The sequence below is a fragment of the Ruditapes philippinarum genome, unplaced genomic scaffold, assembly GCF_026571515.1.
Source record: "Ruditapes philippinarum isolate M1 unplaced genomic scaffold, ASM2657151v2 ctg2190_1_1_1_1, whole genome shotgun sequence".
Taxonomy (NCBI): domain Eukaryota; kingdom Metazoa; phylum Mollusca; class Bivalvia; order Venerida; family Veneridae; genus Ruditapes; species Ruditapes philippinarum.
The window spans coordinates 61,652-79,036 of record NW_026857520.1 but is presented as its reverse complement, the minus strand read 5'-3'; the positions used below and the strand labels follow the sequence as shown (position 1 = coordinate 79,036).

Below are 17,385 nucleotides of genomic sequence, written 5' to 3'. Positions count from 1 at the left end.
TTGACAAGGTACTTTACGGCGAACAATGTGTGAAAACAAGAAACTTAGAGCTTTTGCTATTGTGTGTTCAGTTTGTGCCTGATTCAAATCATTGGATTGATATTACAAAATATAATAAATATCACATCTTATAAAATGTAACCAATGAATTTCCAGCGTTTGTACCATGAGGTCTCCCAAATATAAATCACTTTTAGGTCGAATGTAATCATTTGGACTTGTGTTCATTTTGCAAGTCTAATTATTCCATTTTAAATCAATATTGCACTGCATTAAGCCTCATTTTCAGTTTTGCAAAAGTCCGATATCAAAGCACTATTGTGCTGCTTTATGTCTCATTCTGAGAGTTCACAAAAATTCCAGTAAAATCCTAATTGTATGCAAATTAAACATGTCAACAATTAAAAGTTTCGAAAGTAACAATATTTCGTACAATACTTATTCTATTGGACTCGTACACAGCTGCAAAATGTATATATTACACTCAGCTAGCACGTCGACAAATATAGGTTTGAAAACTGCGGACTTGTCCAAAAGAATTCAATAGGGCCCTCAAAAATGTAAAATAATCTTATATTATGCATTGCCCGGATATGCAAAGGACACATTAAATGACAATCATGCACTTGGTAGAAATTGCGTCATAAAACAAATCATTGAGATAATGACTGTAAGTTGTTATTATGAAAATACTAGAGATGAAAGAAATTGGAATAATTCATGTTTCGTGGCGTCATGAACTGGGCACCCGTTGTCAAATGCTGCCTTAAATATGTCAGTATCAAACATAAGGGACACTTCACCGCGTGTAATGATGCATTTTCATTTTCACGATATTGTTCCAATCTGATATAATTATTCTACGGCCTTCAGAATGCTGATGTTGTCGTGATTTCTTTATTCCTTTGGGATAACTAATTCTAACCAACAAAAGTTGTTTAAATTGTAAAATTGTTTATAGCTATAAAGGTAGTGATACACGATACATATTAAAAAAGCAAGATGTTAATCTGGCTTTATATATTCCAAATTTATTTGAGCTGATTTAATTCATCCTACAAAGCCCCCTTTCCGTTTATAGTTTGCAAATGCAAGTGAAATGTCCGATTTCTTTGCCTAAAAATAAAAAAGTCAGTTATCTTTGAAAAGTCGTTATTAGTAGCATTTCATCTGTTATTGGACTTTGAGTAAACACAATCAAATACAATATATCAGCAAGACATTCATACAGCGTGGTATGAACAGTTATGATTTTTAGAAACAGTTTCGAAATTTTAACCTGATTTTTTCACGTTAACAATTAACGTTCGAAACTGGCAATTCTCATTTCTGTACATAGGTTTTGATTACGTTACAGAAAAAGATATCTTTAAATGTTTCATTGAGATAACGGTAATCTTATTATTAAAAAAAACAACAGATCAAGGATCAAGTAAGAAATATTTAAATGACATCATTTCAGTTTTATATGATAACACCGTATTCCTTCTGTGACATATTGTGAGATAATCGAATAAACAGGGAAGATGAAACTGTATAACGCTGGCTAAATTTGCATAACCTTTCTGCTTTCTCTCACGTTCTTCCCCTGTTTTTTAATTCCGACAGATCCTGTTTTTGTAAAGAAGCATTCTACAGTGTAAAGTTTTATCAGATTAAATCGTAGCCATGTGAAATATTCAACGTTACAATATTATAACAAATGTTACTATTTCCAAGTCATCTAAATTTCTGAGAAAGATTTTCACGTTTAAATCTTCAACAATTTTTGTGAAGATCTTTTAAAACTTTGAAATCTGATTGGGCTAGGTAACAAAGCATGTTTACATTCGACTTGTATAACAATGGTATTAGAATAAAATGACATACGGACTTGTTTTTAGACTAGCACATTTAGTACTTTGTCATGGCAACAACTATTAAAGATATATACAGATAAAAACCCAGAATAAAGTTAAGTGCTATTTTAAATAACTTTTGTTCAAATATTTTTCTCGGTTCATTCTTCAATGAGTTCTGTCATCACCAATCAAACAGGCAATATATATTTTGAAACTTCGCTCATGTTGATAGACGACTATTTTAAGCTAATCTTATTTGTTACTATATCTACAAAATAATTTATATAGACAAAGTCCCAGGTGACTGTCAGAACATATTGTTATTTGACTTTTATGACATTATAGTGATTTATGATATAATATGATCCTTTATTTCATAGGGGTTGTCAACTAAAGACCTACACATTATTTATACTTACCAACTTTTCCCCCTGTGCAATTCTTACATCTTACATACGTTGTTGATTTATATGTTTATCATAGAACTCGCAATGGGGACATAAATTTTCATTGGTGTCTATATTTAGCTGCATATCCTTTTAAACAACGATTATTTTGTCTGATGAGACCAGTCATGGAACAACTCAACTCTGTTACAAACTGTCATGTTAATGGCAAGGCAGATGTATTGAGGGAGTGTATGTTTTACTAGTCTATTAAGTAGAATCTGATTATTTAGCAACGAAGAGCTATATGAAAAAAAAGAAATAAAGAGAAATTTAATTTGCAAAAGGATGGTCTCACATGTGGCAGTTAATATTTAAACAATGAATTACAGTTGTTGTTCTGAAACTACATGCATTGTCATTTCTTCTGTTGCTAAAACTTGCAAATGAACGAATCTAAGACTTGCAACATATAACTAATTATTTTTAGTATAAAGTTAAAACATTATTGATATATTATATTCTCTAATAAGAAAAAGGCCTCTGAATGGACGGTATTTCTTTATAGCTCGCATCTGTTAAAGGTTTGGTGAAACAACCGGTTACAGCTTTTTTTGTAAATACCCTATTTGAAAATAGCCAAGGAGGTTGAAGGGATTAAAATATGATAAACAAGATCAACAAGGAAAGGCGGCGTTCAATGAACTTAACACCCACACGAACCAGCAACAAGAAGAAGGACCCAAACAAAAACAAGGCAGGACGCAAGGCAGAGCACGGGCAGGCTAATCATTTAAAGGACACTTAAAAAGAAATAATAGAACCGACAAGGAATTTAAAGAAAACAAATAGTTGATTGATCAATAGGCATATAAAGAAAAGGGCACAGGGGAAGGGCATACGAAATTCGGGGAAGGGAGGGCACAGTTAAAATAATAAAACTAGGGGCAAAAGAGAAGATACCTACCGTAGACGATAAAACAAGGGATAAAAACAAAAGTGTCACTAAAACAGTATGAAACAACAAAGAGATACATCTTAGATGACAATACAGATGAGGGCATAGAACATTATCCTTGATTAATCACCTGATTCAAGCCTAATTATCTGTGTCAGTACTATATTTATTATTCCCCCGTCCTTGATTTATTATTTGTTCAGTCTTTTATTTATATTCTCCTCTGTCCTTGATTTATTATCTCCACCGTCTTTGATTTATCATTCCCTCCGTACTTGTTTATTTCCTCCATCAAGGACCTGATATCAAAAATAATTTTCAGGCAAGTGTTATCGGGCAGTTACCATAGCAGTTGCATGATAAAAAGCAGTGGTGAACTTTTCTTTATTTGGTTTGTACTGATTAGCATTTGAAGGATCTCTGAGATTGTTCTTACTTATTAGATAACATTGGCCATATGTTAATGTATGATTACAAATGATAAGAAAATATTGTGCAGTTTGTATAGTATTCTTCCGTACTTTGTGCCAGTTAAGAATTTGGGATTTTTTAACAGAGAGATAAAGTATAACTGGAACTATGCGAGTAAACTTAAAAAGGTGTGTAATATTAATTCTAGTGATACTTTCTTCAATTTTATGGGTACTTTTTGAAAATGAACCGCAACTAGACGATGATTCAACATCAATTAAAGGTAAACCAGTGGCAAGCACATTTCAAATGACAAATAATAGCAATGTTTTTTATTCATGTTAGTTAATGGGTAAATAAATTTTAACTATCTTGTAAAATTCACGATAGTGGAATTAACATTTTTTATCATATTTGGAGTATTTAAGACTTGAATAACTATAATGTTCCAAGTCAATTTTACTTTATTGTACAGACATGAGAAAAGGTGTTTCAAAATTCATCTTACGGAATAGCGACAAGAATCCTGAAATGTCCCAGGTATATTTTATTACCATTTAAGAACACTGTTAAAATTTTAAAAAAATCTCTAGAAATGACATGCTTTATAAACTTTAAATGAGTTTAGAAAAGTTGACAATAAGTCATTAAAAAGCCACAGTTTTCAACAATTGTTAAATGTATAGACAAAACATGCATGCCACACTGTCTTGGGACGCTATGTCGCTTTAAAGACAGATGGTAATGCTTCAGAAAAGCCACGCTGATTGTCGTGATTTGTATATTGACAACTGTTTTGTGATATAAATCTTTTCGATTTTTTCAACACTCTTTAAGTAAACTTGTTTGTTTTTGTTTGGTTGTTTAGGTTTTTCCTCTATTTCAGGTAAAAATTCCAATAGAAAAGTCACCGCCAGTGCTTCTGGCTGGAAGGATGAGTGTTAAATGCCAAGATTACCTGCCAACTTTACGAAAGAGGACTCAGAACATTCCAATAACAACAAACGCCCACTACAATCTTTTCTACTGTCCTATGTGTAAACTAGCATCCACATATTGGACCAGGTTTTTTAAGATGTTAGACATGTATAATGATACGAGTATTCTCTCACCGTACGATATCCCTATAAGTATTGCTAAACCAACTGGAGAAAGATTACAAATTACTGTAGGTACGTCAGGGACGCCATATGACAATTACTTTAAATTCATGTTTGTACGCGATCCATATGCAAGAATTTTGTCAGCTTACGTCGATAAAATATTTGCTCCAAATCCAATATATTGGGAAATTTGGAGTAAACTTCTTCGTAAGCTAAAAATAGATTCAAGACATACAAAGACAAAATGCAGGTCCCATTTTACATTCGACGAATATATTCAGTCTATCATTTTTAATAATAAATTGCATGCAAACTTTGGAACTACCGACTGTCATGAAGCTAGTTACGTGAAAACTTGCCATCCATGTGAACTTAAGATGAACTTTGTTGGTAAATTGGAGCAGTTTGCCACTGATTCGTATTTCTTATACGAAAAACTAAACTTAAGTAGAGCAATAGAAACAATTACCAAGCAAGGGAAACAGTTAGCTGATGAAGATGCACTACAAGACACAGTTACTTCCCCTTTTGAATGGAAAGATACAATTAAGAGTTGTATACCTTGGCTTGAAGCTCTCAAAAGAATATGGAGAAAATTACAAGTTCGAGGCGTTATAGGAAAGGAAGAGTTACCTTTAACAGCAGAACTAGCTGAAAATATAAGTGTACAAGAGTTCATTAACCTTGTACTGACAACGAAAGAGAAAACGCCATATAGTGAGAGAAAGAAACAGAGGACCGAGGCTCTAATTGAAATATATAGTAGTGTTAAACCGGAGTTATTAGAACAACTTAAACATATCTATAAACATGATTTTGATTTCTTTGAGTATGATAATAATCCAAGCACTATTTTTAATGTTAGTATAAAAGATATTCAGTATTACGGGTATCTAGATACATAAAAGTAAATAAAAGCAGAAATTGTTTCTAATTATTTATTCTTAGGTAGTGTTTTGCCTGCCCGTACTCTGACTTATGCCCTTCCCTGTTTTTGTTTGGGGTCCTCCTGGGCTCCTTGCCTCTGGCTCTTGTTACTGGGTCGGGCGGGGGCTGCCTTCATTGAACCCCGCCTTTCCTTGATGATCTTGTTTATCATATATTATATTCTATATCTAAACAAAACTGCATATAGTTAACATTGTTTGACAATGTTCACAGCTCAAGACAAAAATATACAATGTAATTTATTTGTCAACGCTTCGAATAAAAGACTTACTGCAATTCAGACTTGGAAGTTGTCTTTTAATTAGAAATGCACCGACTTAATTTTAAATTTCCTTAAAGAATAGAAGTGTCATGTTAAATACACGCTTTCTTTATCATAAATCATGGCTATAACTTAGATTCCATGGCCAAACCAGAAACACAATATGTGTTTTATTCTTTTATTCTTCCTTGCTGTCTGATGACGATCTAAAATGCCCCGTTCTTGCTGTTAGATGGTCTCAAATCAAAAGGTTGGGGGAAAAGAAGGAATTCTTGCCAACAAATATTATAGCATATAGGTAGGAAAAGTTATTCAAAAAGAAAACAATAGCTTACTTGTGTCATTTATTGCATATTATATGTAAAGTGTTGTATGTACATGATATAACAGCATCATTTATAAAAGCGAGTGATATTAACATAGTTAGAAAACATAGCTTCGGTATTCCATTAAATGTAACATATCTATTAGGTGTTACAGCATCATTTGACAGTATCATTAATAATCTGGTGGCATTAACAAGGATCACTGTCCTCATTCACATATTTTTGATGATCAAAAGCTACCTCAAATATGTCAAAATACAACACGGCAAGTATGAATTACCATCAATATTTTTCTCTAATATTCACCGTTGAAGGTGATAAAACAATCCTCCGTGGATATTGTCCCTACTTCATTTTATGCTAAATAGACACGTCGTTCAATGTTTTTGCCGCATCTTCTAATCCTAAGGGAATCCAACCCAAACTATCATTGATAAATTACAATGTTTGCTTGATAACAGTTGATACAAAGAAAGATGTTTCCGTGCCTGTTTTCTATCTAAGACTTGCTCTAAGAGTTGCTTTTAAAGACGCATTATGCTTCAGAAACGAATAAAATTCTACTTCTTTAGTAAAGGCAAACATGAGTTTTTATAACATTATTATAATGGTTTTTGAGCATATCATATTACAATATATATAGATGCATGTAACCTGAAAAAGTAGCCATAAATTTGAAATTAGTTTAGTATAGCGCATGTAGGAAATCATTAGTCTGAACGAATAAAAAAACCTACTTAAAATAGCAGGATAATATTTTGTTACGGAACATTTTATTCTGTTTACGCACAACATTCATGTGTGTTGAATAACAGAGATATTCTATGTTACATCTCTTTCTAGAAACGAGTTAAAGATTGTAGAACAATATATTAAAATATATATCGTAGATTAAAAGTATATAAAATGTATCATAAGATACAGCTTTATACCCTTTAAACTATAAATTATAAGAATTGATTCTGTCTAGTTTTACGGTTGTGTATAATTTTACCGACAAAGAAACCTCATTTTCATAAAATGATTGCCTTTGATACTCATAACGGGGATTTTGCAGGACATTTAATTCATTTTAAACTGTAACGTACTGGTATATTAACGGAAAATTAATTTGAATATGTGTAATCAGAAGTTCAGTTCATTTGCTTTCAAATGTTTAAAGAGAGGACAGCAGAATTTTGCTCCATTATAATGCGCTCCTTTATGATGTATACATTCATCTTTTACTAGTTTTTTAAATTATTGATTTCGTTTTCGTCTTTTTCACTTTCTCAAATCTATCTACAGCTTAACCTCTACAAAATGGTCAACCTTTGGTTATTAACAGAATCAAAGTTTCTCAAAGTAGGGTATAATACTGAATTGAACCTTTCTAGAGAAACACCTTTCGGAAATAACCAAAATTTTCGCCACGGAAGAGATTATACTGTATTTTGTTTGAAAACATAACAATGTCTTTAAAATTAGAATCTGTTAAGACAGTCATACATTTTAATACAGATATCAATAACAATTTAGAAGATTTGAACATGAATGCTGGAGACAGTTTTGTCAGTATGCATTTTCCATCTTTAAGTGAAGCAAAGGATGAAATTGGGTATGAAATATACAATATTATCTCATTTAATTCCGGATCGGTTATAACATTATTGTGATGTGATGTGAAACGACCCATTCAGTTTCCATATTTAGCCAAAGGAAAATTAATTACGCTTACCCAGGAACGACGCGATGGCTGAACTGTGCTCTGGTGTATTCAATGTGGTCCCCTGTCGTCATTCGGATGGTAAACTACCAACTACGTCAGTTGTACAGTTGTTAAATTGTTTTACAGTAAATGTCAATGTGACAGAAAAGTAACTTAACCTCATATATATATTTTGCTACAATAGCAAAAACACTTTGTTTTGAGGTCCCTGATGAATTATACGATAAGAGTAATGACATAATAATCGTGATATATGACTTTATTTATTAGCCATGTAATTATGTCTGTAAACAATATACTTTTTAAACCATTTACAAGCGTGATTTTCTACATCATCATCTATTTCATCTTTGCAATTCCTACTTTAGTGTCTAAGCATTCTTGTCAATACATCAAGGAAAACCACAAGAGGAAACATAATTGTTTCTGGTATATTCACGTTATGCTCGCTGGCTATTAATTTAACGTGCTCTGGGACCAAACTTCACTTTAAACACATATTTTTTATCATTTTACCTTGAACTTTTCACCATCGTATTTTCGTTTTTTCGCTGTTTCGAGTGATGTATGTATCACGATGGCCCTAACTGGATGTCGTACTTATGACATTTTCGAACAAATATGTGAATCATATAATATGTGCATTGATATATTTATAATATTTATTATCCTGGTGTCAATAAGACAAGAGTTAATGACGTACTTAAGAATTAACTTTTTATAACGGTGTATGATGAATCATTACTTTTGTCATACAAAATGTGATGAGATATTTAACCTCAGAACAAAGTACAAAGGAATGGATGTCAGGTCAACTTGTTCCGATGTCAACTCGTTACCAGTTTGGTCAACTTGTCCCTTTTTTATTTTTGTCTTTGTACGCATGTATCATATGTTATATATTGTCATATAGTATTTAAAGTTGTAATCATTGGCCTTCGGGATCATTGATTCCAACACATTTTAGTGTTTAAAATTGAGTACCGTTCAGGCCGGTGCTAGGGACTTTTTCATTTTCCCTCATGTACAGACTCAATCAAAGCGAGTCTGCAATTTTCATGTAATTTTGTTGTGATTAATTCTTCACAGGGATCACACTTTTTCCAGATTTTTTGACGTAATAGTATGAGTATTATAATATGATAGATATTATAAACGGGTATCATCTTAACGACATCATTGAAATAGGAAATAGTCTGGTTATTGTTAACAAGAGATTAGGTACCCGGCAAAATAAGAGGTTTCTAAACATTCTGTAATGGTACAAAATTATTATCGGCAAATTAAAATGGATAAAATAACAACACATATTATCATTTCAGTTTTAATAACACATTGTTTGGTACTTTTAACAATAACAACATCATTTTATTTACACGTAAATTATGCATACCAGTCGAAATCAGCATTTTAACAACAACTCGCATCAAATTTCTTCCATACATATGTTTTATTTACGCATTGCATAAACCAGGCATGTCTGAATGAATTGTGGTAAAATATTTGCATACCAAGAATGAGATATTGTTATTCCGTATGCAATATTTATCCTTGAATGTTTTACTTATCATATGTCAGAATAAATGTTCAATATCAGACTATTGCTTTTAGTACAAAGGAAATGAAAGGACATTCATTTCTTCTTTGCAATGTACGACGTCAATATCTAGCTTGGAATATGAATTAGGAAAGGCATATACAGTTTATCTTAAAATATTCCTTTGTAAAATTGAAGATTTTACAAAATGGCAATCTCTCTTTCATTATTTTCTACTTTAAAATGGTGATGCGTCTTTAAACAAGAGCAGGGTAGCACTTAGATTTTGTTAAGACGAAAGAAAACAAATAATAAACGTTTTGACATATGTAACTATATGCAATATGTTAGTTTATACCGAATTTATTTTAATTTCATTGCGTAGGGGACTATAAGCTTTAAGACACTCTTTCGGATCCTTTATTGGAACCAACTAGTACTACACAATGACTCTCAAGGAAACAATGGCTTGTCCTTTACAGGGTTTGGGGCAAGCCGTTGCTTCCGATCAAGCAGGTGTTGTTTCCTATTGGTACATTGTTACAATAATATCCCAAAATGTTCGGAAATAATTCATATTACTTTCTCTATGCATAGTTTGTACGAATATACAGACAAAATCTTTTTATAGTAATTCTAGTGTTATAATGTATGTAACATAAAAAATACTGATCTTTGTGCTATAGATAAGTAAGATTCTATGTTAAAGTGACATTATACTCATTTGTTATTATTGTCCTATTGAGCTGAATGCTCTATATTTGCTATATGTTTCAATAGATTGGTAGTAAAAATATTGATTGACAAACAGTAGATGTTATAAAAGATATATTTGCCTAAAATATATAAAAAGACTGCCACACTCTTTTCTTAAATTGAACGTAACAGATAAATTCGGATTGATATTTACAGAAATGTCCTTGGATCACGCTAGTTATATATCAATGTTGAAAAGTAAATTATAAAATTGAAATGAATTACGGCAAAATGTAAACCTATTTTGACTTTCACTTTTTCGCTTACTATACCTGGATGGGAATAATATCACTATGTAAATCATAATCTTCATCACAATCTATGTCAAACATCATCATTAAAGAATGCGCGAATAAACCTTATCAATGACACATTAACTCGTGCAATAAATACTATACATATATAAAACTTTCATCTGTACATAACAAGATATAAACTAACAAATATAAATACTTTGATATCTTATTTTTCACGTGCTTTAGCGTCACGAACACGTGCAGTCTTTTTGTATAAATCTATATACTGTACATATAACTTTGAAGAATCAGAAACGAGAATGCATTTCTTGCAAGTTCAGTATGCAACCTATGGCACCAGAAAACCAGGTGATATTAGGTCATTCTTTGCAGCCATCATCACTCGGATCTTGGGCAGGTTGGGTCAACAAAGTCTCCAAAAACATTCAGTTCAAATAGACAGGATAATGCTATGACGATAACGTATGCAAACATGCATAGACAACCAAAGGGTTTGTTCAATTTCCATTTAGCCAAGTTGATAGCTACGAGCATAAACACAACTGTTGATAAAAGAATAAGTGCTGAATAGGCAATGCCTCCACTGCTTATTTTCAGAGGAGCGCCATTTTCCACGATAGCCGTGTTTAATAGCCATGGTAACCCGAGACAAATTAATATGTCGAAAACATTGCTTCCTATTGAATTCGAAACTGCCATATCCCCATAACCTATAACAAAAATGATATTCATCTTTATAAACAAATATATCTTATTTTTAAGCAGTAAGTTATTTTCATATGCTCTGCGAAAAGGAAATGTAATTTGCTTGCGGTTTTCTTTCTTTGGAAGACTTAGTAAATCGTTAAAGTTAATTGGTGTACAATGGGCATTTTTTCCATAAGTATTTCAAATATTGATAAATAGAAATGTATTTTTTGATAGTCTTATATAATATTCCTTGAAATAAGATATTGATAAATTCTAACTGATTCAGTATGAACATTTACATGGTAAAAATATTTTGTTCTAGATTACTGTATTATCTGCTATATAAATATATGTATTATACGTGTATATGTATTTGTCATCGGATTATGTATCTCTCACTTGCCAACAACATCAATGATATATATTACAATTCTTTCATGGTCCGTTGTTTTGTCTGATACTACGTACTATCAAGGTAATTATATTTTGTATTACAGACCTTCCAAATAGCCCAATTCATTTTAACCATCTTAAAGAAGACGAACCGTAATAAGATTTGTTAACTAAGTGACATGGGCATTGCAACACAAATAGTAAATGAGTATGAAACTATATAATCTTTGAATTTAGAAATGTAAATGAAGTCGCCAGTGTAAAATATGTTATTAAAAGTCTTTGATCACAAAAAAATAATTATTCGGAACATGGCTATGACTTTCTAAATACTGTTCCGGAGCTCAACTGACTACGCTGCTGGTCGCCAACACATTTCCTTTCATATCACCTATCAGCTTTCTATCTTTTCATATACACAGATAAACCACAGAATTGACTTTACATTGATAAAATAGAGAAAATAAGAATCCCTAGAGAAAGTACAAAACTGCAAGATTGAAAATGTTGCAGGCTCGGTTTGATTGAGCTTGTTCATTTATGGTACTGTTTGGCTTAACATTGGCATCTTAGAACATAAAAATATACTGCTGTCAATTTATATTAAAGGGTACTCAGTAGACTTTTTTTAAATACAAATCAGCGTAAAATAGTTTTGTGTGGATACAGTATCTATTACGCCAATTTTGGACCTACCATCTCTCGCTACAAAGACGCTACTAAGGCAGTCTGGTACCGATGTTCCTGCCGCTAGAATAGTCAGTCCCATTACGGTATCTGGTATTTCAAGAACATCTCCTGCAATGTCAACAAGTTCAATGAATTTTGCAAATTAGTTTAAAAAACACTTTAAAGTTAAGAAAAATTAAAATCCAATTACGAACGTTGCTATACCAATTCATCTAGGAAAGCCCATGTCTAATAATCTAAATGACTGTTTAGAAAACCATTTCGTAAGAAATTAACTTCTAAACGCGAAACTACACACATGATGGTAGTGACTTTAAAATTAAAGTCTTGCCTAATATGCGGTTTTAAACTAATAAGTCTTAAGAAAATGTGTAAGATGGTGTAAAGACGTTCTACAGTTTTAAAATTAAATTAGGGGAGAAGAACTGTTCTCTGTCTTAATAACAAGCGTTACTGTTATGTCTCAGTACCAATTGGGTTAATGAGATTGTTCGCCTGACCCTTTACGTGCTGAATTTAGAATTGTTTAATGAATGTGTTCAATTTAAAATTGGAATAGATCATTCAAGGTTTAAGTAATAAATGACCTTGCAACAGTAAAGAGCCTGGTCAGACTGCATCGATGTGCCAGGAGATCTGGCTTCACACTGGTAGCAACGGTTAAAGGTCGATTGTGGCCAAGAAATGCTTTTATTTTCATTCTCAAATTGAAGCTTTCTTTGGTGTCTTGTTAAAATTTCAAAAAAGATACTATTTTTTTTGCTATTAGTACAATTCTAGTGATATACATTTGTAGTATTTTGTATGGAAGTCAAAATACTACTTTGATTACATTTTGTTACCTTTATGACAAAGGTAGTCTTACTGTAATGCTTTCCCGCCAATATAATTGTAAGATCGTCCAATATCGTGAAAAATCGGTTATTTCCGGAATGTTGTTTTTAACAATGTTCGGTTTTCAATAAATTTAACCTGTTATAACCGGATTTTATTTCATATCAATAAATGGTGAGTGAAAGCATATAATCTAATACCTAATGTTTTGAAAAAATACGTTCCGGAAATAACAGATTTGTTACGATATTGGCCGATGTAATACTTTTTTGGCGGAAAGCATTACAGTAAGACTACCTAAAATACCCGCCTTACCTATGATTGTCACCATCCATACCATTAAGTAGGAGCATGCCGCTATCCAGGCAATGGAAAGGGCAAATGTCAGCATGTACAACCGACGCCAAATGCCGTGGCGCCGGCAGTCGGGAATAGTTACAAACATGAGACATTTCATTGGTAACATTACTGCCCAATATATTTTACCGACCGGGTGATCTGGAATATCCCACGGAGAGTCAATGGTTTTATCTGTAAATAAGAAAAGAAAAACAAAGGATAACAAAACAACAACAACAACAACAACAACAAAAAGCTTAAAAAGCTCCCAGACTTTTGTGTAAAAACGTTAGTGTTATCATATAAAACTTGCTATATTTTTATAATAAAACTTTGTTTTAAGTCTTTATACTTCAGTTTAATTATTCTTTTTTATTGCGATTTAAATAATAATTCAATATAACTAACTGCCGTGATCCGGAGTGAAAACTTCCAACATTACCACATTTTTAATAATAGCTAAATGTGTATGCATATATAAAACGACTGGAATATTGTGTGTATTTATTTTGATAATTTTTGACACATCGCCTACCATCAACATGTACATGCGGATTGCCCTCGGACTCCTCCGTCGTGAAGGTTGTTTCTTTGTCATCTGATACCGTATCAGCAGCAATGTTCGTTTTCTCTTCTGTGTAATTTCCACTTTGAGAATTTTCTTTCATTGGAATAAAAACATATACATAGCTCAAATCATAATTTGAAAAATAATAAATGACAATGTACATGTTGCCTTTTTTAAATATTAAAATGTCTACCAGAATGTTCAATTATACTCTTGATATATTACAGTATTTGTAATTGTTTCATGAACTTGCTAAAAATTAAATTTTACTGAATAATACCAAAACAGCTACACTAGAGCTGTTCATATCGGGCTATATAATGATGTTGATGATGATGATGATGATGTTGATGATGATGATAATGATGATGATGACGATGACGACGGCGACGATGATGTTAATGATGAGAAAGTTCATGTTGCTGATCATTCTTTTGATGGCAAGACAAATCACGCCTTACAATAGTACAGTATTTTGTGTTAGATATGGTAACAAAATAAAATAAAATTTCATTTGAAACTTTTATACTGAACACAAAATTTGTGTAAAATAGTGAAGTTCGAGATATTCGTACAAAATCCCTAAAGTAACGTCCAAAACGGCTAAATTGAAAATGTGTCATGCTCGGTTTGATTCAGCCTGTTCAAAGAAGAAACTGGAAAGTGCAAGCTACCGTCCATGCCACAATCTTTATATTTTTTGTATAAGTGTGGTAATTCAAAATATATTTACATGAAATATATGCAGTTACAAAGGAAAAAAATACTTGAAACTTTTTTATTGAAAAAAAATCTGTGCCAAGGAAATAGCAAAAATCAAAATCCCTCAAAACGGCAACACCTAATGTGTTTAAGCCGGTACATGAACATAACTGGAAAATGCAAGCTACCGTCTATGCCCCCTAGCACCGGCTTAAGCAAAGATTTTCATTTAAACATGATAAAGTGAAATTTTGTATTTGAAACATCCGCAGATGTCAACTTAAGCACATAACTTTAATATTAATATTAATATGGAACTTTACATATTTAAAAAATATGAAAAAAGTTAACGATTTTAAGGTAACTTATTATTACGTATTGTACTGATAAAATAGATAATAAGATTTAATTTAACTCAGAGTACATACATGTACTTGGTAGAGAAATTTAGTTAAAAAAACACTCACTTATCAAGATAACAATAGTATACATATCAACAATATAGATACATGATATATTATATCAATAATAAAATCTTAAAATAGAAAAAGATAGTTTTAAAGGTGACATTCCAAAAAGATAATTCAATTATCATTATCAATGACGTCAAAGCATTGTTTATCACACCGCCTATTTACTGACTGATATACATATTACTTTCGAAACCTTACACAAAGCAATTTTCAGAATTACATTTCATTTAATTAAGATCAAACTATTGGTAGAAAATACATGTATTACACTGTGCATATATCCCGGACCTGCCTTATTCTAATTATCAGATAGGTGGATACAAGAAGAATTGCACCTAAATATATTTGTAAACAAAAGAGCACATGTCAATGTTGGTGGTAAATCTATAGTTATTCAAATTAAAAGTCAGAGTAGGGATAATGCAAATATGCTGTTATTATGTCATCATGGGCTTATAAGTAAGTCTCATTTGATTGAAATAAATTGTCTTGTATTGTCTATCAATTGTAACTGAATATGAAAATTGCGGAAAATGAAAATCTCTGAATAGCAATAAAGATGAATCGGTCTGACTGCATCTGTTCATAAGAGATATTGTAAGATGCAACCATCCCCATCCCCTAGCACCGTCTCGGCGGTATTGAACCTTTACATTTAATGTATTGGAATCAATAGTCATGGAGGACTAGAAATATTTTACAACACTGATATGACAAACAAGACAGCTGCATTTATTTATTAAACGCCTGCTGTTGTAATAAAAGAAAGATCGCTTAAGAGAGCAAGCAGTTTCGATGAAAATTGTCATAAAGAATTAAACAGGAAGTGGGAATTCAACACATTTTACACACAGTTTACATTGACAACAATGTTGCTACATAACCATTCAAAGTAATGCCAGAATGAATAATGCGTGCATTAGCTTTTTTTATTGCAATAGATTGCTGCAAAGTGATGTGACCAGAGTGTACAGACATATATTTGCGTTGAAAGTTTAATTAGAATGTTCCTGTTCATATTTACTGGTTCATTAATTCAATTTCACAATTTTTATGTAGTTTAATTTGTTTAAAACACGTGCTTAGAAACACGTGCTTTTTTAAATGATGCTGTACGTTTGTAACATGATTTTCATCGGATTATCTTGACGTTAACATATTTTAATGCATAGCTGGTGCAAGAAAAATTGAATTTTTTTTATTTTAATCACAGAAAAGTTTTGTAAAGTATTATACAATTTGGTAAAAAATACTTTTGGCAGGTTATTTTACCATTGTGTGCTTTGTAACAACCCTCGTCTGGCGACCTGGGTAAGCTAAAAGCCTTTGATACTAGGACATATACCCTGGCAATATTCTTTATAACTAAATATATACTAGTATGCAAGGAGCCATGATTGTTTATTTGCAGGAAAGAAAAGTGTCATATATCATGTATATTTGCAGGCAGGAAAGTGACTTATGTAAATATTGATTCAAAGTACAATTGTAGACATTTGTTTGGCAGAAATGTTTATTATAATATTTTTGGATAACTTATATTTAAAGAGTTGGAATTATAACATTTTGTCATTAGAAAAGTCAAAATACAAACCTAAAGGTTGCCCAACAAGACAAAATTTAAATAATTCAAAGTTAATTGTTTTTGTCTATAAATGGAAAGCGGTGACAATGTCAAACTACCACGCACGCCCCCTAGCACCGACTTCAGTAAAATTCAATATTCCGTTATGGAACGGCATTAATTTTAATATTGAAAATGTTCGCAGAATGTTCAATTTGAATATGTCAAAGTAACGTTTTCAAGCATTATTTTGTCAAACTAAATATTTCTATGAATGAAATTTTCACAATCAATTTCATATTTGGTATAATTTAAACAGGAGTTAGAAGTAAGTTATTTGTACAAAAGAACGTACTGTTTCAAGAAGAAGAGCTGTAAACTTCAAGCAATTCAAACAAAACATTGATGTGGCAATTTGTGCAGTGATACTTTACAGCAATTTGTCTTCTTGACAATCGATAGAAACCTTTCTTACGACAAAAAATTAACTTATTTGTAATACAATGTGGATTATTTTAATGAAATTGAGTATATTTTACACAAGAAATGATAAAAACTTACAAATATCATTGAAAATGTCATCAAAAACACTTAGTACACAGCAGTACAATCAATAAATTTTATATGACATAAACATTC

At 31.7% G+C, this 17,385-nt stretch overlaps 2 protein-coding genes across 4 annotated transcripts in view; one reads left to right on the top strand and one right to left on the bottom strand.

Annotated features, from left to right (window-relative positions):
* Window positions 1-3,676: 3,676 nt before the first annotated feature.
* LOC132750044 (uncharacterized) lies at window positions 3,677-5,623 on the top strand. The gene is made up of 3 exons (XM_060739982.1): window positions 3,677-3,879; window positions 4,072-4,136; window positions 4,483-5,623. Exons 1-3 carry the CDS (start codon window positions 3,765-3,767, stop codon window positions 5,602-5,604), a joined length of 1,302 nt encoding a protein of 433 aa, XP_060595965.1. The 5' UTR covers window positions 3,677-3,764; the 3' UTR covers window positions 5,605-5,623.
* A 3,751-nt stretch (window positions 5,624-9,374) lies between these two features.
* LOC132750047 (sodium/potassium/calcium exchanger 3-like) overlaps window positions 9,375-17,385 on the bottom strand; it is a 30,581-nt gene continuing 22,570 nt past the window's right edge. For all 3 annotated transcript variants that reach the window (XM_060739987.1, XM_060739986.1, XM_060739988.1), the window contains 4 exons: window positions 13,975-14,100; window positions 13,416-13,631; window positions 12,273-12,374; window positions 9,375-11,203 (listed from right to left, as the gene is read on the bottom strand). In XM_060739987.1, coding sequence (XP_060595970.1) covers window positions 10,872-11,203; window positions 12,273-12,374; window positions 13,416-13,631; window positions 13,975-14,100 — 776 coding nt within the window. In that variant the 3' untranslated portion in view covers window positions 9,375-10,871. The remainder of the gene's footprint in view (window positions 11,204-12,272; window positions 12,375-13,415; window positions 13,632-13,974; window positions 14,101-17,385) is intronic.

Bases quoted from the DNA above. Each gene is read 5' to 3' on its own strand.
- LOC132750044 (XM_060739982.1), top strand. From the start codon at position 3,765: ATGCGAGTAAACTTAAAAAGGTGTGTAATATTAATTCTAGTGATACTT. The intron at 3,880-4,071 runs GTAAACCAGTGG...TTTATTGTACAG, and splicing joins TGATTCAACATCAATTAAAG to ACATGAGAAAAGGTGTTTCA. The intron at 4,137-4,482 runs GTATATTTTATT...CCTCTATTTCAG, and splicing joins AGAATCCTGAAATGTCCCAG to GTAAAAATTCCAATAGAAAA.